The 21,794-nt window shown below is 38.9% G+C and overlaps 1 protein-coding gene across 8 annotated transcripts in view; it reads right to left on the bottom strand.

Annotated features, from left to right (window-relative positions):
- Window positions 1-21,794, bottom strand: part of GBF1 (golgi brefeldin A resistant guanine nucleotide exchange factor 1) — a 122,514-nt gene that overhangs the window by 90,319 nt on the left and 10,401 nt on the right. For all 8 annotated transcript variants that reach the window (XM_041742253.1, XM_041742237.1, XM_041742244.1 and 5 more), the window contains exons 2-3: window positions 18,066-18,171; window positions 15,159-15,225 (exon numbers count right to left, since the gene is read on the bottom strand). In XM_041742253.1, the coding sequence (XP_041598187.1) occupies window positions 15,159-15,225; window positions 18,066-18,161 (163 nt within the window). In that variant the 5' untranslated portion in view covers window positions 18,162-18,171. The remainder of the gene's footprint in view (window positions 1-15,158; window positions 15,226-18,065; window positions 18,172-21,794) is intronic.

A 21,794-nucleotide genomic window follows, 5' to 3' on the forward strand; every position in this document is an offset into this window, starting at 1 on the left:
TAGCCTATTTTGCAGAGCAGTAAGAGCAAAGAACCTGAGACTCAAGAGCAACACCTCTTTCTCTCTCCACCTTTTCTTAAGGCAGCTCAGGCATGCACATTAATCAGATTCTTCTAAGGAAATGAAAGGAAAAAAGAGTCAAAAGGGAAAATGCAGAGGAAAAAGAGGGAAGGAGAGAAAAGGGAAATACTAAATAAGGATGGGGAAATGTTTTTCTAACCTTCTCTCTCTCAAAGAACTGAACAATGGGCATTTTAAAACCTTACAGATTTTTAAAAGCTGAAGGAGGGAAATGAAAAACAGAGAAGGCATCAGCTTCCCCTGACTTACAAACAGCAGCATTTATGCTGTTGGTTGAGTGGAGAACAAATGCTACTTAGGTGATGTTGCCAGATTCTAAAAAATAACCAAGCCCCCAGTAAAGCCTCATTGAGATAAACCTTTTTCAAATTTTGGAGACTTTTTTTAGTTACTTTTTTTTTTTTAAAGCATTACCAAAGCCATAAAGAGATACTGAACTTTAGGGTATACAATTGTGTTCCTTTTTTTTTTTTTTTTTTAATTTATTTATGATAGTCACACAGAGAGAGAGAGAGAGAGAGGCAGAGACACAGGCAGAGGGAGAAGCAGGCTCCATGCACCGGGAGCCCGACGTGGGATTCGATCCCGGGTCTCCAGGATCGCGCCCTGGGCCAAAGGCAGGCACCAAACCGCTGCGCCACCCAGGGATCCCCTACAATTGTGTTCCTTAAAAAGAAAAGAAACTCTTGAGGTGCCTGGCTGGCTCAGTTGGTGGAGCTTGCAACTCTTGGACTCTTGAGTTGTGAATTCAAGCCCCACACTGGGTATAGATTACTTTAAAATAAAATCTTAAAAAAAAAAAAAAAAAGAGAAGAAAAGAAATTCTGAAAACAAGCAAGCTAGGAAGAGTTCATGTCCACCCCTAAGAAGTCCTTTAAGAACAGGTACTTTAAACAACCACTCAGTATTTACCATCACAGCAACCTGAAAATTGTTCAGGCAAGAATCATCAATGTATGATAAATCATAAGGGGATGTTTAACAAGGAGCAAAATCCTATCTTAAAGTCGTCTCCCCACAGATTGCTTATGAGTTCCAAGGGGAAAATAGTATCTATCCTATGGAAAAACAAAGTAACACTTTGACCAGGCAATCAAAATTAATATCACCAAAGGAGGGGTACCTCTATATATGAAATCCTCAGGGCACTATTATCAATAATGGCATGTAGATTCATGCCCATGAATAACCTGCACTAAGTAATCTATTTATCTATCTATTTATTTATTTATAGGCTCTATGCCCAACATGGAGCTTAAACTCAGGACCAGAGATCAAGAATCGCATGCTCTACTAAGAAAGCCAGCAGGCGCCCCCATAACCTGAATTTCATATGAGAAAACATTAGACAAACCCAAAATGAAGAATATCGAAAGAAAGAAAGAAAGAAAGAAAGAAAGAAAGAAAGAAAGAAAGAAAGAAAGAAAGAAAGAAAGAAAGAAAAGTTTTCCCAGTTAGGTAAAGAGAACACTAAAACAACCTCTAGTAGAGGAACAAGCTGAACTTTTCCTTCCCTTTGGAGACTTTAAAGGAAGACAAACATAAAGATTTCCTATTCTCTGCCTTCTGTTACTGCATGCATACCACCTTGTGTAAGCCTGGATTCTTGAGCCTTTAGCCTCCTGAGGACCTTGGCAAAATCTTCCATTTTCTGAGTACCAAAGAGTTCTACCAAATGCTCATTTCCTTCCTTACAGAGAATCTAGAGAATAGAATGAGTCTTAAAACCTCTGAAATGTGACTGATTAAGATGCTAATCTTGGGCTCACTTGGGAGGATTAATGAGCCATATTTGGATTCTGGAAACAGAAATCCATTTTCCCTTGACTACTTTCCCCACAATGCTTCTGACCAGGTGGGCTAAACCAAACTTCCTGGGCCAGAGGGAACCAGGATCCTCTTACCAGAGTCACCAGGCTTTGGTCACAAAAAGTATTTGGCTAAACTAGGTAATAATGATGTACCTTGGCACTAGGTTCATCTCAGAAAAAAGGCAAAGGAGAAAAAAAAAGAAAACTATTCTTTAAATTCAGAACACAATAAGCCACGAAGCAAATGATGAGTCACTGCTCTTTTTGTGGAATATATCTGTATTCCAACATCCACTCCAACTTTCTCTTTTAGAAGTATCTTAACCACTACTTAATTGCCTCACTGTCTCACTATCTCTCTCTATCCTTGAAAATTTTAGGAAAACTTTTCCTGAGGAAAAAGGGCATTTCTACAGGGCATTCTCTCTGGGAGCACAAGTTCCCCAAGGGTTATTTCTAAATAAGGGCGCTTCCTCTGGGATTCAAAAGATAAATATATGATTGGATATTCTACTAATCTGAAGCCAAATCCTATCCAAAGTTACATGGGTTTTGATACTTCTTTCCTCACATGAAGCTCTTGTGTTGCTGCTAAAAAACATTCATGTTATTTTTTTTTTTTAATTTTTATTTATTTATGATAGGAACACAGTGAGAGAGAGAGGCAGAGACACAGGCAGAGGGAGAAGCAGGCTCCATGCACCGGGAGCCTGACGTGGGATTCGATCCCGGATCTCCAGGATCGCGCCCTGGGCCAAAGGCAGGCGCCAAACCGCTGCGCCACCCAGGGATCCCTGGCTAAAAGTTTTAAAACCGTAAAGAGACAAACTTCTGAATCATTCATGTTATTTTTGAACTGGAACTAGTAGATCCAAGCTATAGCAAAGGATTTTCCTCATTCTTTTAGCATCTTAGCTAAATAACCATTAACATCTCGTTTTGTGCCCCTAGATTTCAAAATGCTAACAAATGGGTCAGAAACCCAAGCCTGAGAGCTGAGTTTTATTAGAATATTTTATATTTTATTAGAAGCAGAATTTTATTAGAAAAGGTAAACAGCCATTGATATCCTATGGTACAATTTTAGTTCACTTCTGAAATGCACATATTGATTAATCACAGGTGAATATTAATGGGCTAATTGAGCCCCAAGATATCCAAGGACCTAAAGTAGCTAATGAAGCTGACATGCACTTGGTTACCACTGCCAGGCAGCCAGAGCTAGGGCAGAGGGTGGGAGTAGGATAAACAACACTGACAAATACCACTGCTATTCTTCTAACCATCCTAGAACCTCTTTCAGCACACCAGGGCATACAACAATTTCCTGAGGTCACATGTGGAAGATGGGCAAACTTCAAACCAGTGCCCAGCTGTCTACTCAAATTCCAGGGCTTCTCAAATCACCAGCCCACTAGACCATAAACTTTATGAGGACAGGAATTGTGTCAGTCTCCTTGAAAACTAGGTCTCAAATACCTAATTCACCGTCTGGCACACATTACATGCTCAAGAAATATCTGTTGACTGAATATATAAATGAATTCCTGCCAAGAACAAACTTCCTGGAGAAGATGCTGTTTTGGAGTCTTTCCAGAACAAGTGACTCTATTCTCATCTCATCAAAAGGACTCAAAAGCATGGCCAAGCCATATGTAACATAATATATTATCCCTCTTTGCCTGAATAATCCACTTAACATCACATAAAAGGAATCAGGTACAAGGTACAGTGACTAGTCAGGCACAATTTCACCTACAATCCTATTTCCTTGGGACATAATGCTTATTCTAACATTCTCCAGGACTGTTATGATTCAAATGGTCTCAAATTCATCTCTGCCTTGCAAAAACGGACTCATCCAGAGAGAAACCATCATATAAAAAGAAGTGCTCAGCCATTAAAAAAAGAGAGGAGGGGGGAATCCTGCCATTTGCAACAACATAGATGGACCCTCAGGATCTTATGCTAATTGAAATAAGTCAATTTTAAGAGAAGGAAATAATGTATCTCATTTTATGTGGCATCTAAAAAAAGCCGAATTTGGGGTACCTGGGTGGCTCAGACTGTTTAGTGTTTACATTACAATTCAGAATACAATGTCTAACTAAAACAAAAGTTCCCCAAAATGATACTTATCCTTATTATGTGTAATGCATGGATTCTTTCTATCCTATTCCTTTTCTTTCCTCCCTTCATAACTGAAGCTGGTACCAGAAAACAGGAAAGTGCTCAAAGGGGTTATATCAGGGATGCCTGGGTGGCTCAGCAGTTGAGCATCTGCCTTCAGCTCAGGGAATGATCCCAGGATCCGGGATCAAGTCCCACACTGGTCTTCTTGCAGGGAGCCTGCTTCTCTCTCTGCCTGTGTCTCTGCCTCTCTCTCTTTCTCTCTCTGTGTCTCTCATGAGTAAACAAAATCTTGAGAAAAAAAATAAAAATTAAAAACAAAAAAAATTAAAAAGGGGTTATATCAAACAAAACAACTAATTTAAAAGAGCTAAACTCAAAATGATTTGAGCACCAAAAATAATCAAATGTAATGAATTGTAAAACACCGAATAAAAAAAAGATTCACAAGCCCCCCAAAAGGGGGAAAACCCTCATTTGCCACCATTAGTGATCATTATTAACACTAACTCCTTACTCTGAAAGTTATCAATTAAAGGAAAATAATTAAGCATTTTCCCTGCTTTCTTAGGAGAAACTATGGTTCATCCTCCAGTTTATGAAGGAAAGTGATTCTTTACAGAGAATGCCAGCTTATCAATGTAGAAAAAAATGACAGAATTAGAAAAATCATCATTTTTGCAAACCCCACTGAAATAAATGACTGGCAATAACTCATCGGTAGGTGATCATTAGGTAAAATGATACTACAGAACAGGATAGTCACAAGGTGCCCAATTACTACTTCACAGATTACTTACTAATTGCAAAGGGAAAAATAAATTTATTTTACAATAAGGAAATGTGGCAATCACAAACCAGAAGTAATCAAACTTAATACCACCAATAGTGGGACAAACCTGACAATATATACTCCCTGTGGTGATATAATATGAAATACATAGAATCACCTACAAAGTACTCTGCCAAAAATGTTTAACCTGCATCAAGTTAAGCCTTTAATCCTAACTACTAGAACATAGGAATATATGAGATAGAGGAACAAGTTAAATGATACCAAAAAGACACAGACAAACCTAGAACATACAACATTCTAAAGATAAATGGCCTAGTCTCTTCAAAGAGTCAATGTCTAGAAGAAAAAAAGGTAGAGAAAACTATATTAGATTTTAAAAGTCTAAGGAGATATAACTACCTAATGAAAGAGAATTTTGCTTGGATTTTGGTTTGAAAAACCAGCTATCACTAAAAAAGGCAATTTAGGGGCAAATCAGAAATTTATAATATGGACTGGATACTAGCTAATATCAATAAATTAAGTTTCTTAGGTGTGATAATGGTATTATGATTATGCAGGAGAATGTCCTTATTTAGGTGCATGCTGAAGTATGCAGGGGTAAGATACCAACATGTGTGAAACTTATTTTCATATAGCTCATAAAAAATAATACATATATATATGGATAAAGCAAATATGGCTAAATGTTAATAAGTGTGAAAATAACTGCAGTTTAACTTTTTTCACAATACAAAACTGAGAAAATGCTGTGTGACCCTTTAAAAAGTGATTTCATAATCCACTAATGGAATGCAACCTGCAGTCTGAAAGATACCACTCTAGCCCATGGTAGGACAGTCATAATAATACCTTAGAGCTCATTTTATTAATCAATTTGGAGCCAGTATGCTTAAACTTGTTGTTTGTCCAAAGAGAAGAATGAGCCGTCATGGAAAATCTCATGTGGAATGAGGCTCTCTCATTCTGCAACCCCTTGTTAGGAGTCTCCCAAGTTTTGTATTTTTCCCGCCAATTAATAACTCACTTTATTTGAAAGGAAAGAATAATCAGTGGAAAAATTCCTACCAGTATCAGGGAAATTTCATTTGTCCCTCTACTCTTAGAGGATTTTTCCCAATCCAGGGGCCCATCACAGATAACACTGAAGTCCTTTTGATCCTTTTCCTCCCTAGTTAATGTTCCCAACTACCCTCAGCATCCAGTTCCCAAGCTGCTTTCCAGGACACCTGGAAGCAAGCTGCATGGCTGACTAAAGAAAAATCTTTGCTCCCACACTCCATCTGGCCCTGCCTTTCCACCAAATCATATGCCAATTTATTGCCCTCTGATGCACAGTCTATCAGACCACTTCCTGGATGCTCCCACTTTACACTGGGCCAGAAACCTAAGGCAATAATGTGAGTTCTACAAATGGGCAAGTAATTGCTCAATAAGCATGGAACAAGGAAAGGTCAATTGTGATGTGTGCACATGTGGCAGCCCTTCACAACTCAACCTACAGCAGTAATAGTGGTAACAGAAGGCTGGTGTTAACAAAGAGGTATATGATAAGAAGCCAGACAGACAACAAGCAGCCAGGAGTGCTTGTCCATCTAAGTCCTTCAGGATCTCCAAAGACCTAAGTAAAGAAACAAAATCCTTAAACCTGCTAAGGAGCATCTTATCTTCTGGTTTCCAGAAGCAAAACTGAGAGATTAAGGGAGTCACTGCTCTCTATCAACCAACCTTTCTTAATGAGGTGATCTGAGCTAAAATGATTGAATCTTCATTTTGCTCTATACCCTGCTCTATTTCTAATGGGTGCCAGGAGAGAAAAGACAAATGCACTCATCCTTTCCATTAACATATCCATATCATTTTAGAAACTAGGGTGACCAATTAAGCGTCTAGGAACATAGAGAGGTGGTTAGAGAAGGCAAGGCTGAGACAAATAACTCTTTACTATCTCTAATCAAAACTGCACGTTGAATTTCAAATATTTGGCTTCTTCTGAAACTCTCTTGGCACTTACCCTGAGTTTGAGTGAGTGGAAAAGAAGAAAGAGACTCTCTGCTTGCATCCTTGTTAAAAACAAAGCAGCAGCTGGCTTTTCCTCTTTTTACTCATCTGATTGATGCCATGGCAAGCTGGGCACATACTCAGAAATTTCAGGCCTCAAGAAGTGTCTGTGCCAAGAGGACAATGGCAATGACAGCAATACCATTATCTTTGTTGCCTACTTCAGATCACACTGCCATATCATGCTTTAACCTATACCACAAAAAAAATTAGACTCTTCTGCCTCTGCTTCTGAATCCAAGCTATTAAGAAAGCCCTTTTTATCATAACCCACTTTCAGATACATGTAGTGGAAAATTTGCCAGCAGACTAATTCTGATGGCTAAATGTGTTTAAGTATTACAGAGAGAAAAAGGGAGAGCTGGGCACCTAAGAAGTCAGACTAAGCAGAGCTGATTCTTCTCCACAAAGTCTTCATTTTTCTAATCTCTAGGACAAACAAATGTTTGGAAGAGCTTCTTGGTTTAGAGAAGTGTCAACTGAGAAGGGTTCAAATCATTCCCAGGAATGACAACATCAACAAATTTATGTCTCTTAGAGTCATCTTATTGATATGAATATTCCCTGGGGAAAAAAGAATCACAGGGCCTTTATTTTCCCTAACTGTGCTAAAATGCCCACAAGTCTAAGGCCACTCAAGCTACCAAGATTCTAAGGTGCCAAAGTAGTCTGACTCACATTCAGGTCACATCTTACTTAATGTGTTGCTAAACCATCTCTAAACTAACACAATCTATTATTTATAGAACAAAAAAGTCATAAAGGGCACAGGAAATAGATACTTGTATGCCCAGCCTTGTTCTTCCAGCACTCAACCCATTACATGAAATCGTCTGCCAGATTTTATCATACACACTTGGTTCTTTCAGTCTCTACTTAAGTCTTGAACAATTCACAAGCTCAATTCCAAGTGGGACAAAGCCAATGACTCATTCAACCTTCTTCCCATGCTAATAATGATATATTACTTACTACTCCCCAAACTACAGGCTCCTAGAAAAAATGATTATGCATTCAATTAGTTTGGGAGATGATAACTCCAGCAAAATTTTTTATTCAAATAATGTACCCTTACTCAATCTTTTTCCTTACAGAGACTACTTCAGTCTCTTTTCCTGATACCACCCCATGTGCCAAACAAAACAGATTAAACTTGAAGTCTGAGGCATCCTTGAACAGTTTCACTTCTACTTAGAAGGGTATTTCTAAGAAATCTAAGCCAGACAGGTGTTAAGTCATTGTTCCTCCCAGGTTGGCTTCCAGACTCTGTTTAAATGTTCTCTGCAAACCTCTGGAGTACGTGGATTCAAACCTCCTAGCTCTGAATTCACAGAGCTTGAGACAGACAGTATTCTACAGGTGTGTTTGTCCAGGATAAACTATATTTAAATAAACTCCTGATACATCCACTTTCTCCATGCACCTGCTTCTCCTTCTTCAACTTAAGTACACCAATCTTGCTGTCCAGTAAAAAAATATCCTCTCCCTCAGAGTTACTCTACACAAACCACTGATGTCTTTTGGAGTATCTAAACTCTGGCCAGAACTGCTTTCCCTGAGAAAGCCAATAAGCAAATATATAAGCTATAATTTTTGTTCATTTCTTTGGCTTGTTTGTTATCAAGGCATGAAAAGATGGCAATAGATTGCCCTCATTCACTATCAGCCATTCCATGTCTGATAGGCAACCATATGACACAGAATAGAGGCCACAAAGGTTAGCCTTGGAATGATCAGCTAGAGCCACTAGTCTTATAAAACCAGTGGCTATGAGTGGACTGTTTACCATTATAGACCCAATCCCTAAGTGCCTAATCAAAATGCCTAGAACATAGCAGATATTGAACAAATATTGGTTAAAAGCAATTCAAATAAATAAATAAATAAATAAATAAACAAAAGCAATTCAATAACCCAGACCCAGAAGGAATTCAAATCTTAGTGAACCCCAAAAAGAAAAATTCAAGAAGCTAAAACATTTTCATAGTTAATAGATGCTTATACTAGGCCTCAAGACCACCTTAGTTCTATGCCAAATACCCTCAATCTTCATAGTTTCTCAGAATTAAAAATGCCTAGAGTTAAATCTCCAAAGGCAAATTCACTACCCACCCCACCGAACCCCCACCATCCCTAACACATACACTACTAAAAAGTCTCCCTCAAACTCTGGCCCTAAGGGCTTTAGAGTCACTAAGAGGTAATCCCTTAAGAAAAGATTCTGGTTATGATACTTTTGACTATTCCACTCTCTCTGCTTTAAATCCAAAATTTCCTAGATAAGAACCTCTTTGTAATGATCTAAGTTTAAAGACCAAGGACAAAGGCAACCTAAATCTGGAAACAAATGATCATAGTCAAACACCACAAATCACAATTGACTAGAGAGCCCTTTCCATGAAGCTCTACTGGATGAGGGCACTAAGGCTTGCAAGGACTTGTCCAGTTAGGGAACACAGAGATCAAAGACCACAGACCATGTTGGCTAGAAGGATTCTTCTAAACTGCTTACCTTCTTCTTATTATTATTCTAAATTTTTTTTAAACTGCTTACTTTCTTCAGACCTAAAACCAGGAGCAGTACCAAGTATCCTGATATTTCCCTTTTTCTTTCATCCCCCTATCCCATGCCACAGATTTTACCACCTGGTCTAGCTATAAGACTGAAGATAACTCCAATATGCCAAGAGCCCCCTTCTAGGTCTCTAGAAGAATAAAAGGAAACATGTCTTTAGGATCTACGCCCAGGGCAGAGTTTGGGCAGATGTAAGAGAGAGGCAGTAGTCCTTCTACCCCTAAGGCCAAGACACCCCAGCCCTGCAGGCAGCACAGAGTTAACTACCCACCCGCTTTGAGAAGCACAAAGGTACATCACTGCAACATGCCTAACATTTACATTGCCTCTCTCTGCTCATTAAACAGGTTTTGGTTAAATAATGAACAAACTGTATTACAGACTCCGATGAGAATTCCAAAATTATAAATCAACTGGGAAAGCCCATAGGGGCAGACAGACAGGGAGGGGGGAGAAGGATAATATTGACTAATATAAAGGGCGCAGCTTGACAGTGGATATTCCTGCCACACCTGATCAAACACACTCCATGGGGGGAGGGGAAAGAGAGCAAGAGAGGGGAGATGGGACAAGACAGCCTGAAATTTGCATCCGGAAAAGATTAAAACGGATTCTTTGGGGATAGAGAAAATACATAATATATATTACTATAAATGCAAAACTGTACTAAAAGCTAACTCAAATGTCAAAGATTACAGCTTGAATAAATTTAAATATAAAAGCCATGTGCTTCTTGAGTTAATGAGAGAGACATAAAAGGACAAACTGGGCCAGGAGACTGAAGAGAGCCTTGTGCTGCCTTTGCTGGGTAATGGGCTCAAAGCACAGCAGCAACTACAGTCAGAGACTTCCCTCCCTAGCTCTGAGTCCTGAGGAAGAACTGGTGAATCCCATTACTCTTCCAGCTCCTACATTTGCTGTTTTTAAAAATTAAGATATAATTCACATGCTATAAAATTTACCTTTTTAAATTGTACAATTCAATGTTTTAAAATATATTCACAAAGTTGTACAACTATCACCATTACCTAATTCGAACATTTTTATGTTTTGTTTTATAACATTTTACGTTTTGTTTTATAAACATTTTATTTTTTCTCCAAAAAGAAACCCTATACTCATTTGTAGTCACTTCCCATACCCCCTCCCAGTCTCTGGTAACCGTACATCTGATTAACTCTTTCAGAATAACCTCCTAAAAGGATTTCTAAGAGAACTTAAAGACCAAATGAGGGCCAGCAGTCAAGTCCCACTGGTGGTAGGCCAAAGTTTTATCCAAAATAGCAACAAGCAAACTTTGCTCTTAGGTGCCCTGTATCTTCCAAGTGCAACATCACTTTAGATTTGGTATTAGACTATTTTATTACTCTAAATGCTACAAAGCATGTAGTCATCATGCAGTTTGGGCAAATACTGACTGTGAATGTAGTCCAGAGACATGAATTTGTGAGAATAGTATGGACTTAGCTAACTAACCTTATTAGAGACAATGAACTTATTTCTTCTGCAATGCTCAGATAATACTTATGGAAGAGTAGGTACTGCTTACCTACTTAAAAGATCCTCTGTTTATAAGAAAAAAAAAAATCATTTTGGTTTACTGACAATGTCCAATGAACTACCCTTTTCCAACAGTGATATTCTTAACCAACCAAGCCAGCAGATGTCTAGAAAAAAGCAAATAGAAATCCTTCTTATAGGATGCCTGGGTAGGTCAGCAGTTTGGCACTTGCCTTCGGCCCAGGGTGTGATCCTGGAGTCCCTCCATGGAGCCCACTTCTCCCTCTGCCTGTATCTCTTTCTCCCTCTCTCTCTCTCTCTCATGAATAAATAAATAAAATCTTAAAAAAAAAAAAAAAAAAAAAGAAATCCTTCTTATAAGAAGAGTCTAAGCCCAAGTCAGTTTCATGAGTTAAACTGAATGAAGTCCTAGAATTCCTGACATACTTCTCCAATCTAGGTGGGACACCATTCTCAGTCACACAGAGCAGGCAGTCCCTTCAGTTTCTCTTTCCAAGTTCAAAACCTTTTCCCAGCCTCCTACCACTAATACATTAATAGGCTTCCAAGAAAGCAGTCCTCCTGACACTGCCAATCAGAAAAATCTGTTTGTCTCAGTAAAAGAAACAAGAAATTGGTCATGGACTACAGAGTCCAGGACCACAGGGGCAGCTGACCCATAAACTTGCTCCTGGAAGCCAGCGCTGGGGGAGGGTGGAGTCAGAACCAATCAGAAGACTATGAAATGTTCCATTTCTGGTCCACTCAGTCATTTTTTCACACAGGTGATATGTTAAGACCTGAGAACAATGGACAACCTTGGCAGGCACCATTTCAACATCTGCCCTGGAAAATACTACCACCTTCTGCCTTGCTCCAAGAGAAAGCTTGGCAACACCCAACTATGTTCCTAGTACCACTGACAGAACTGGCTCCTCAGCACATTCTGGTTTTATTAAGTTTCAAGCAGCAGATAATATGGATTCCTGACTCAAAGATGTAAGAAAATTAAGCAGCAGACTCAATATTGGCAGCTCTTAGGTGGTCTCAAACCCAAGTCCTGACTGTACCCCCTACTACAGATATGGTCTCTTGAGATGTCAGGGATATGTCAGGATAGAGAAAACAAGTATGGGATATAGATTAGATGGAAGAAATGTAGCTCTGTCAGGATAGCAGGACTATCTCAGCCCCTCAAGGTCTACAGAGTGCCCAAAAAGCCTACAAGGCTACTCCAGTCTGATTTCAGCCTTTTTAGGGTGTTTTCAACCACAAATAATACCAATACTTCACTGTGTGTAAATTGTCAAATGTTTCCAAATATATTAACATGTTTAATTCTCTTCACATCTCTTAAAAGATAGTACAGTTGACCCTTTAACAACCTATGCGTTTGGCATACCAAAACGCCCATCCTTGCAGTTGAAAATCCATGTATGAGGCACCTGGGTGGCTCAATAAGTCAAGTGTCTGCCTTCGGCTCAGGTCATGATCCCAGGACCCTGGGACTGACCCCCACATTGGGCTCCCTGCTCAGCGGGGAGCCTGCTTCTCCTTCTCCCTCTGCCGCTCCCCTGCTTGTACTCTCTCTCAAATAAATAAATAAAATCTTAAAAAAAAAAAAAAAGAAAATCCATGTATAACTTTCGATTCCCCCAAAACTACTAATAGCCTATTAACCAGAAACCTTATTAATAACAAAAGCAATCAATTAATATACATTTCATTTGTCATGTGTATTATATATTGTATTCTCATAATAAAGTAGCTAGAGAAAAGAAAATGTTAAGAAAGTCATGGTGGGGGGATGCTGGCTGGCACAGTCCGTAGAGCATGCAACTCTTGCTCCTAGGGTTGTGAGTTCAAGCCCCACATTGGGTACAGAGATTACTTGAAAATAAAATCTTAAAAAAAGAAAGTTACAAGGAAGAGCAAATATATTTACAGTACTATATTGTATATACTGAAAAAAATCCACAGAGAAGTGTTCCTTTTTTTTTAAAAAAAAAGATTAAAAAAAAAAAGATTTTATTTATTTATTCATGAGAGACAGAGAGACAGGTAGAGACATAGGAAGAGGGAGAAGCAGGCTCCACGCAGGGAGCCCAATGTGGGACTCAATCCTGGTACTCCAGGATCACGCCATGAGCCAAAGGCAGATGCTCAACCGCTAAGCCACCCAAGTGTCCCCCACAGATAAGTGTTCCTACACAGTTCAAATCCATATTATTCAAGGACCTACTACTCACTGAACTTTGGCCACCAAAATCGTTGTAAATACCCATTCACTACATTTTCTTTCTTTTTTTTTTTTTTTTAAATATTTATTTATTTATTTATGATAGACATAGAGAGAGAGACAGAGAGGCGCAGAGACACAGGAGGAGGGAGAAGCAGGCTCCATGCCGGGAGCCCGATGTGGGACTCGATCCCAGGACTCCAGGATCGCGCCCTGGGCCAAAGGCAGGCGCTAAACCGCTGAGCCACCCAGGGATCCCCTACATTTTCTTTCTAAATGGGATAGGTAAACTTTATCTGTAAAAAACCAAAAAGCAAAACTTCTGTGCAAGTAGCCAACTTCCTAAAGCAGCCAAGTCACTTATGCAGGCTATAAAACAAGAACAGGCCACCAAGTTGCAGCTTTAATCCTGACTAACCAGCTAACAACCACTTCCTCTATACTTTGATCCTTGGCTAACATTTCCAATGCTTTTCAACTGAGTGAAATCGCTCCTTTAAAGAAAACATGTAGGGAAGGAACCCTAGGAGCAAGCCCATGTTTAAGAAAGTAAAAAGAAAATTTTCTCCAGATATTCTCCTACATTTCTCATGAAAGGAGAAAATTTATTTACTGCTTACTTAACTTGCAGAAACCTAAAAACTATTTCAATTGTTATCTTAGATACATTACTAGTTAAAAAGCATTCCAAGTATATTGTAAAAGCCCTTTATGGTTGACAAAGGAACACAGCTCTGAGGCTTTCCCTTTCACTCTCTCCCCTTGAAAAACCCAAAGGTGCTGAGACTTGCCTCCTCTTGACACATAACATATAACTAACAGGATGTACTTCCTGTATACATCCTCCTCTAACTGTATGAACAGAAGCAATGCAGACCAGGGCACGAAACCAGGCCAACATTCTGTTTTTGACTCCAGCTCTTAGGATCAACGTAACCTCAGCTAAATCATTTAAAATGTTCTCCGGACTTCAACTTCATTCATAAATAGGGGACAATATCTGCCATGCTCCTTCACAGAATTGTGTAAAAGTCAAATAAGGTAATAAACACAAAAGCAGCTTTGAAAATTCTAAACATATAAATATTACATTAAGTTATTATAATTAGGAAAACAGGGAATAAAAAAAGGACAAATGATTCTGGGAACACATGAAGATTGAAAGATTTGTATTAAGAATTAAGGCCCTAAAAGTTGATAACAACATTCTAGAAGAGAAAGGTTTCATTGTCAGTACTAAAAACTTCACTTGTAAAAATAAGTAATAAAAACTTCTGGGATGCCGGGGTGGCTCAGCGGTTGAGCATCTCCCTTCATCTCAGGGCATGATCCTGGAGTCCCATATCAGGCTCCCTGCATGGAGCCTGCTTCTCCCTCTGCCTATGTCTCTGCCTCTCTCTCTCTCTCTCTCTCTCTGTGTGTGTGTGTGTGTGTGTGTGTGTGTGTCTCATGAATAAATAAATAAAATCTTTAAAAAAAAAAGTAATAAAAACTTCATTTGTGCCACCAACTTCCTACCTCATGGCATGCAAGAGGTAGAAAAAGAAAGTAGTTAAAACCATAAATAACCAAAAATAACTTCATATAACTCAAACAATAAAGGGAGCTTATAATTGTATGAACACTGATTCCCCAGTAAAGTGGGACATTGTACTAGGGAACTCAAGGAAAAGAATCAGCAATGCAGTAAACCAGGGGCAAACTACACCCATGGGCCAAACCTGGCTTGTTCTGTTTTATTTATTTTTTTAAATTTTTATTTATCACTCATTCATGTAAGTATTATGTATGTCTACTTTTGAGCTATAATAGCAGAACTGAGCAGTTGCACAGTTAATACGGCCTGCAAAACCTAAAATATTTACTATATAGTTCCTTACAAAAAAAGTTTATTCATTCCTGCAATAAATCAAACACATATTTTTCTACTAGTATAAATAATCCTATTTAGGTGTGGGGACTTACCTGTTATATTGTTTAAAACCTCCTTTAGATTACTGAAACTATGCAGCAGAGGATCCCGTTCTTCATCCTGTAATACATTGATTCAAAAAAAAAAAAAAAAAAAGTCAGTATCAGATAAAGAGAAAGGAAATAACAGACAGATCAAGGGCACTTTGTCTGAATCCAACAATTAAGTTTCCCTTCTGAGGAAAAGAAAGTTAGCCATGGTTCAGTTTTCCAGTTCCCTTATCTCCTATTTCATAAAGATACTCTGGGCTTACCTAAAATAGTAAATTCTGAAATACTAATCTATACCATGACCATAGCACTCTAGCTACCATAGATTGCCAGGGTCTTTACATGTGCTATGGTCTGAAGATGTGTGTCCCTTCAAAATTTATATGTAAAAATCCTACTGTCCAATGTGATGGTGTAAGAGGTAAAAGCCTCTAAAAGGTGGGTGATTAGGGCCTCCAGAAGGAACTAATACCCTTATGAAAGAGACCCAAGAGAGCTCCCTTGCTCCTTCCATCATGTGAGGATATAAGAAGCCTGAGACCTAGAAGAGGGCTCTCACCTGACCTTGCTGGCATCTTGACCTTGGACTTCCAGTCTCCAGAACTGTGAGAAATAAATTTCTCTTGTTTATAAACCACCTAATCTGTGGTACTTTGTTACAGTACCCCAAAAGATGAAGATAATGTATTATTCTATCTCTTCTCCTTCTTCATACTCATTATATAATCATACATATTCATTTCAAAGACATTGCTGACTCCACTCTCACTTCTAAACCATTTTTATTTTTTTAAGATCTTATTTTTGGGGCACCTGGCTGGCTTAGTCAGTAGAGCATGGGACTCTTGATCTCAGAGTTGTAGGTTCAAGCCCCACACAGGGCATGGAACCTACTAAAATAATAACAATAAGATTTTATCTATCTATCTATCTATCTATCTATCTATCTATCTACTTATTTATTAATATTTTACTTTTATTTTATTATTTTTTATTTTTAAATTTAATTTGCTAACACATAGTGTAACACCCAGAGCTCATTTCATCATGTGCCCTCCTTAATGCCTGCACCCAGTTACCCTATCCCCCCACCCACCTCACCTTCTTCAACTCTTTGTTTCCCAGAGTTAGGAGTCTCTCGTTTGTCTTCCTCTCTAATTTTTCCCCACTCAGTTTCCCCCTTTCCTTTATCATCCCTTTCACTATTTCTTATATTCCACATATCATTTTAAGTAACCTCTACATCCAGAGTGGGGTTCAAACTTATAACCCTGACACCAAGAGTCTCACCCAGTCAGACGCCCCTAAACAATCCATTTTTATAAATGAACATGAGAAATTTCCAAACACATATACATATATTCACCAGGCTGGAAATGTCTAAACTTGTTTTTACAATGTCAAATACAATTCTATACAACTGTGCAAAAAATATCCTTGAATAATATGCATATGCAACAAAGAAAGTCAGCTTTACAACAGGTTAAGTTTCTTACTCATCTGGATTGGCAATATATAGCCTGCTCTATATACTCCCAAGGAGTACTACCAATAAGATACACTCCATGCATCAATTTTTTTTTAAGATTTTATTTATTTATTCATGAGAGTTACAGAGAGAGAGGCAGAGACATAGGCAGAAGGGAGAAGCAGTCTCCTCACAGGGAGCCTGAAGTGGGACCCGATCCTGGATCTCAGGATCATGTCCTGAGCCAAAGGCAGACACTCAACCACTGAGCCATCCAGATGTCCCTCCATGTATCAATTTGATAGCTAATTATAGTCCTAGGGAATCTGAAGGTAAAACATCTTTCTGACATTTTTAGGCATATTTAAGAGGTTTCAAGTGCTACCTTCAGTTGTCTACAAAAATAGAAGAATAATTATCATCTTTTGGGTCCCAGAGGAAAAAAAAAAAAAGCAGCCTATAAATTTGACATTAGCTAGAATAAAATAGAAGGGTCCTTTTTTTTTTTTTTTTTTTTTTTTTAATTTTTTATTTATTTATGATAGTCACAGAGAGAGAGCGAGGCAGAGACACAGGCGGAGGGAGAAGCAGGCTCCATGCACCGGGAGCCTGATGTGGGATTCGATGCCGGGTCTCCAGGATCGCGCCCTGGGCCAAAGGCAGGCGCCAAACCGCTGCGCCACCCAGGGATCCCTAGAAGGGTCCTTGATAGGGGTGCCTGGGTGCCTCAATCAGTAGCATCCAACTCCTGATTAGCTCAAGTCATGATCTCAGGGTTGCAAGATCAAGCCCCATGTAGTGCTCTTCACTTAGTGGGGAGTCTGCTTCCCCTCTCTCTCTTTTCCTGCCCATCCTCCCACTCGTGCATCCTCTCTCTCTCTCTCTCAAATAAATAAATGTTTAAAGGGGGGTCCTTGATACCAAGAACAGCCCTGAGTTTCTACTATTCTCATTATTACTAGGAAATTGATTATGGCTTTGTTTTTTGTTTTTTTTTTTTAAGATTTTATTTATTTATTCATGAGAGATACAAAAAGAAAGGCAGAGACAGGGCAGCCTGGGTGGCTCAGCAGTTTAGCACCTGCCTTCGGCCCAGGGCGTGATCCTGGAGACCCAGGATCAAGTCCCACATCAGGATCCCTGCATGGAGCCTGCTTCTCCCTTTGCCTGTATCTCTGCCTCGCTCTGTGTCTTAAATAAGTAAAATCTTAAAAAAAAAAAAAAAAACCACCAAATTCTAAAAAAGAAAAAAAGAAAAGAAAGGCAGAGACATAGATAGAGCCTGATGGGAGGACTCGATCCTGGGACCCGGGAGCCACACCCTGAGCCAAAGGCAGATATTCAACCACTGAGACACCCAGACGTCCATAATTATTGTTTTAACCATGCATTAGATCCCTTACAACTCAGTGACCAAGATATCTTGCCCATTCCCCACTTACCAGTGGAGTATGAGTGCTCCATCGGGCATTTCGTTTGATTGCCCCAACCACAATGTTAATCTCCCCTTGAATGATGTAAATATTTTTATCCACCATCCTGGCAAACCTACCAAAACAGTTCAAAGAAAAATTAGTTAATATTTGGTTACTCAGAGCATACCCACATTTAAATGGCCATTACCAGTACCTGGTAATGTCAAAATTATGATTTAACTTCTCAGTATCACGATTCCCCATCAGTAATACTAGGATAGGATGAAGTCCATTTTATGTTATGAATCCAGCTACCTGGCTCTCCTAGAGGTCTCCAGAAGTTCAAGATACAACTCAAAAAGTATCAATCCAGAAAATTTCTCAAAAGCAATCTCTAGCAAGCATATCAAATTCTTCAAAGCCAACTGTCCCCAAAACCTCTCCTGTGAGGATTTTAGGTATGCAGATACTTCTGTGTTACTAGTTAAAGACATATTTCAGATTTTCCCTTTGTTCTTCTTTATTCCCTCAAAGTAACAATAAAAGGTCAAGTGAAAAGAAAAGAACGAAAGCTGTTAGAAAAATAGCCTTGGTTTAGAACCACAGTTAGAATGTCAGCTTATAGACTACATCCATTCTACCAAGTCAGCTCTACAAAACTGGATAGTGGCAGTAATACAACCTTTGAAAAGTTCTGAAAAGTCAAGTTCACTTGCTTATAGCAGGAACTGTCTAATAAGTTAGATTGACAGGTAGACTCATTTTAAAGCTGCTTCTATATGAATCTCTGAAGTGAAGCTAAAACACTACTTTAGTACTTTAAGTGTTCCCAACTGAATTATTATAGGATATATGTGTGTGTGTGCGCACGCGCGCTGCCTAGAACAGCACTTAGAAAAGATACTTAATTTTCTTCCCAGGTGAAAATATATATATATAAAAAAAAAAAGAGTATCTTCTTAGCATAGAGAAAACCCTAGGAGCATGTAAAAAACCATTTCCACTTTACATTATTTAGAAACCCTCCTCATAAGGACAAAATTTTAAAAAGCAGACAGGGAAGGGTGAGGGAGGCATATAGTCAAACATTTATATCAGGCTCCAGGAAAGTTAAAACAGTAAGGCTATCAGGATAAGGGAAGAGGGATCCCTGGATGGCGCAGCGGTTTAGCGCCTGCCTTTGGCCCAGGGCGCGATCCTGAAGACCCGGGATCGAATCCCACGTCAAGCTCCCGGTGCATGGAGCCTGCTTCTCCCTCTGCCTATGTCTCTGCTTCTCTCTCTCTCTCTGTGACTATCATAAATAAATAAATTTTTTAAAAAAAGGATAAGGGAAGAAAGAATTCCACAAGTATTACTAAGCACCTACTATGCATATGACATCTTTCATAGTACTAAGGATACAAAGTAAATAAGACATGGAAAGAGCTCTCAGACATATGGAATGAAAAAACAAAACAGAACTGGAGTACAAGACCCTATGTTACCATTTATGTAAAAACCAACCAGGGCAGCCCGGGTGGCTCAGCGGTTTAGCACCGCCTTCAGCCCGGGATGTGGTCCTGGAGACCCCGGATCAAGTCCCGAGTAGGGCTTGAGTCCCGAGTTGGGCTCCCTGCATGGAATGGAGCCTGCTGCTCCCTCTGCCTCTTTCTCTCTCTCTCTCCATCTCTCATGAATAAATAAAATCTTTAAAAAAAAACAAAAACAAAAACCTACCCACCCTACATAAAATACCAGATTTTTGTTTTTAATATTATGCAATATTTAACACACAGTATAATATAAAGAGCAACAGAATAGCCAGTATCCAGATAAAGAATAGTACAACTGGGATCCCTGGGTGGCGCAGCGGTTTGGCGCCTGCCTTTGGCCCAGGGCGCGATCCTGGAGACCCGGGATCGAATCCCATATCAGGCTCCCGGTGCATGGAGCCTGCTTCTCCCTCTGCCTGTGTCTCTGCCTCTCTCTCTCTCTGTGACTATCATAAATAAATAAAAATTAAAAAAAAAAAAAAGAATCATTCCTTTCTTCATCTTTCTAGGAAAACAATTCTTTGAGGACTATTTCTAAACAGGAGAGGGGGAGAAACATGTCTTGAGCTCCCATTATGAACTAAGCACTCTCTATATATTAAAAAAAAAAAAAAAAAATCACACAAAGAATAGTACAACTAAAGTTTCTGTAAATTTTCCCTAATCATATCCTGTTCTCTTTCATCCATAGGTCTCACTATTCTAAATCTGATATTTATTAAACTTTTATGTTGTTCCATGCTTTTGCTTCACTGATATATATCTTTAAATAACATATAGCATTATTCTGCATATTTTTGTACTTTATGTAACTAATATAATATTGCATGTATTTTTCTGCAATTTGACCTTTTCCCTTGAAACATTATGTTTGAGTTATCCATGTAGTTAAGTGTACTTAATGTATTTTGTCCAGGTAATATATACATAAGTAAATAGAGAATATATACATATGTAAACTCCCCAAAGGGAGCCTGCTTCTCCCTCTACCTATGTAGAGGTACCTTCTACATCTATCTCTCATGAATAAATAAATAAAATCTTTAAAAAAAAAAAACAATGATCAATTTCCCAGTAATAATGAGAATAGTAGAAACTCAGGGTTGTTCTTGGTATCAAGGACCCTCCCCCCACCTTTTTTTTAAAGATTTATTTATTTGAGAGAGAGAGAGAATTCACGAGTGGGAGGAGGGGCAGAGAAGATTTTATTATTTATTCAGAGAGAGGGGATGCCTGGGAATCTCGGTTGGGTGTCTGATGCTTGATTTCGGCTCAGGTCATGATCCCAGGGTGAAATTGGGCCTCACGTCAGGCTCCACCCTGCTCCACGCTCAGTGGGGAGTCTGCTTGAGATTCTTTCCCTCTATGTCCCCAGACCCCCACCCCCCTGCTCATCACTCTCTCAAATAAATAAATAAATGATTTTTTTAAAAGGTCTGGGTAGATGTACCCCAAACTCAGTAACCATAGTCATCTCTAGAGAAGGTATTATGAAATCAGAGTGTAATCAGAGGACATTTATAGCCTTACTACAATGTTTTAATTTTTTTACAAGGAGAATTTATTCCATCAATTTATACCATCAATAATAATTTAAAATTAATAATGATGAAAGAGATCAGATGTCATTTCTGCCCATGAGGTATTTACAGAGTTTAGTCAGATCTAAAAGAAAATAAGCTACAGATACACAGAAAAAAATACATCCTTCTAGTAGTACTATTTGCATATTTTGTATAAGACAGGGCCCTCAGAAAGCAAGAAGTATGAAAAGCATTATAATAAAGGGGAAAAGGACAGGTAAAAATTTTGTCAGGACCATAACACCTTCAAATCCACAAGAGAATCCAACATAATAATACATTTACCTTAATGATAATTAAAAGATACTAGGCTTGTTTGTTTGTTTTTTTTTTTAAGATTTTATTTATTTATTCATGAGAGAGACAGAGAGAGAGAGAGAGGCAGAGACAGAAGCAAGCTCCATGCAGGGAGCTCAATGTGGGACTCCATCCCGGGACTCCAAGATCACACCCTGAGTACAAGGCAGGCGCTAAACCGCTGAGCCACCTAGGGATCCCCCGATACTAGGTTTTTTTTTTTAAAAAAAGGAAACAATTAAGTTAGTCCCAGAAGACCATCTACTTTCCTTTTTTTTTAGTAAGATTTTATTTGGAACGCCTGGGTAGCTCAGCAGTTGAGCGTCTGCCTTCGGCTCAGG

This window comes from Vulpes lagopus, chromosome 2 (assembly GCF_018345385.1).
Source record: "Vulpes lagopus strain Blue_001 chromosome 2, ASM1834538v1, whole genome shotgun sequence".
Classification (NCBI taxonomy): Eukaryota; Metazoa; Chordata; class Mammalia; order Carnivora; family Canidae; genus Vulpes; species Vulpes lagopus.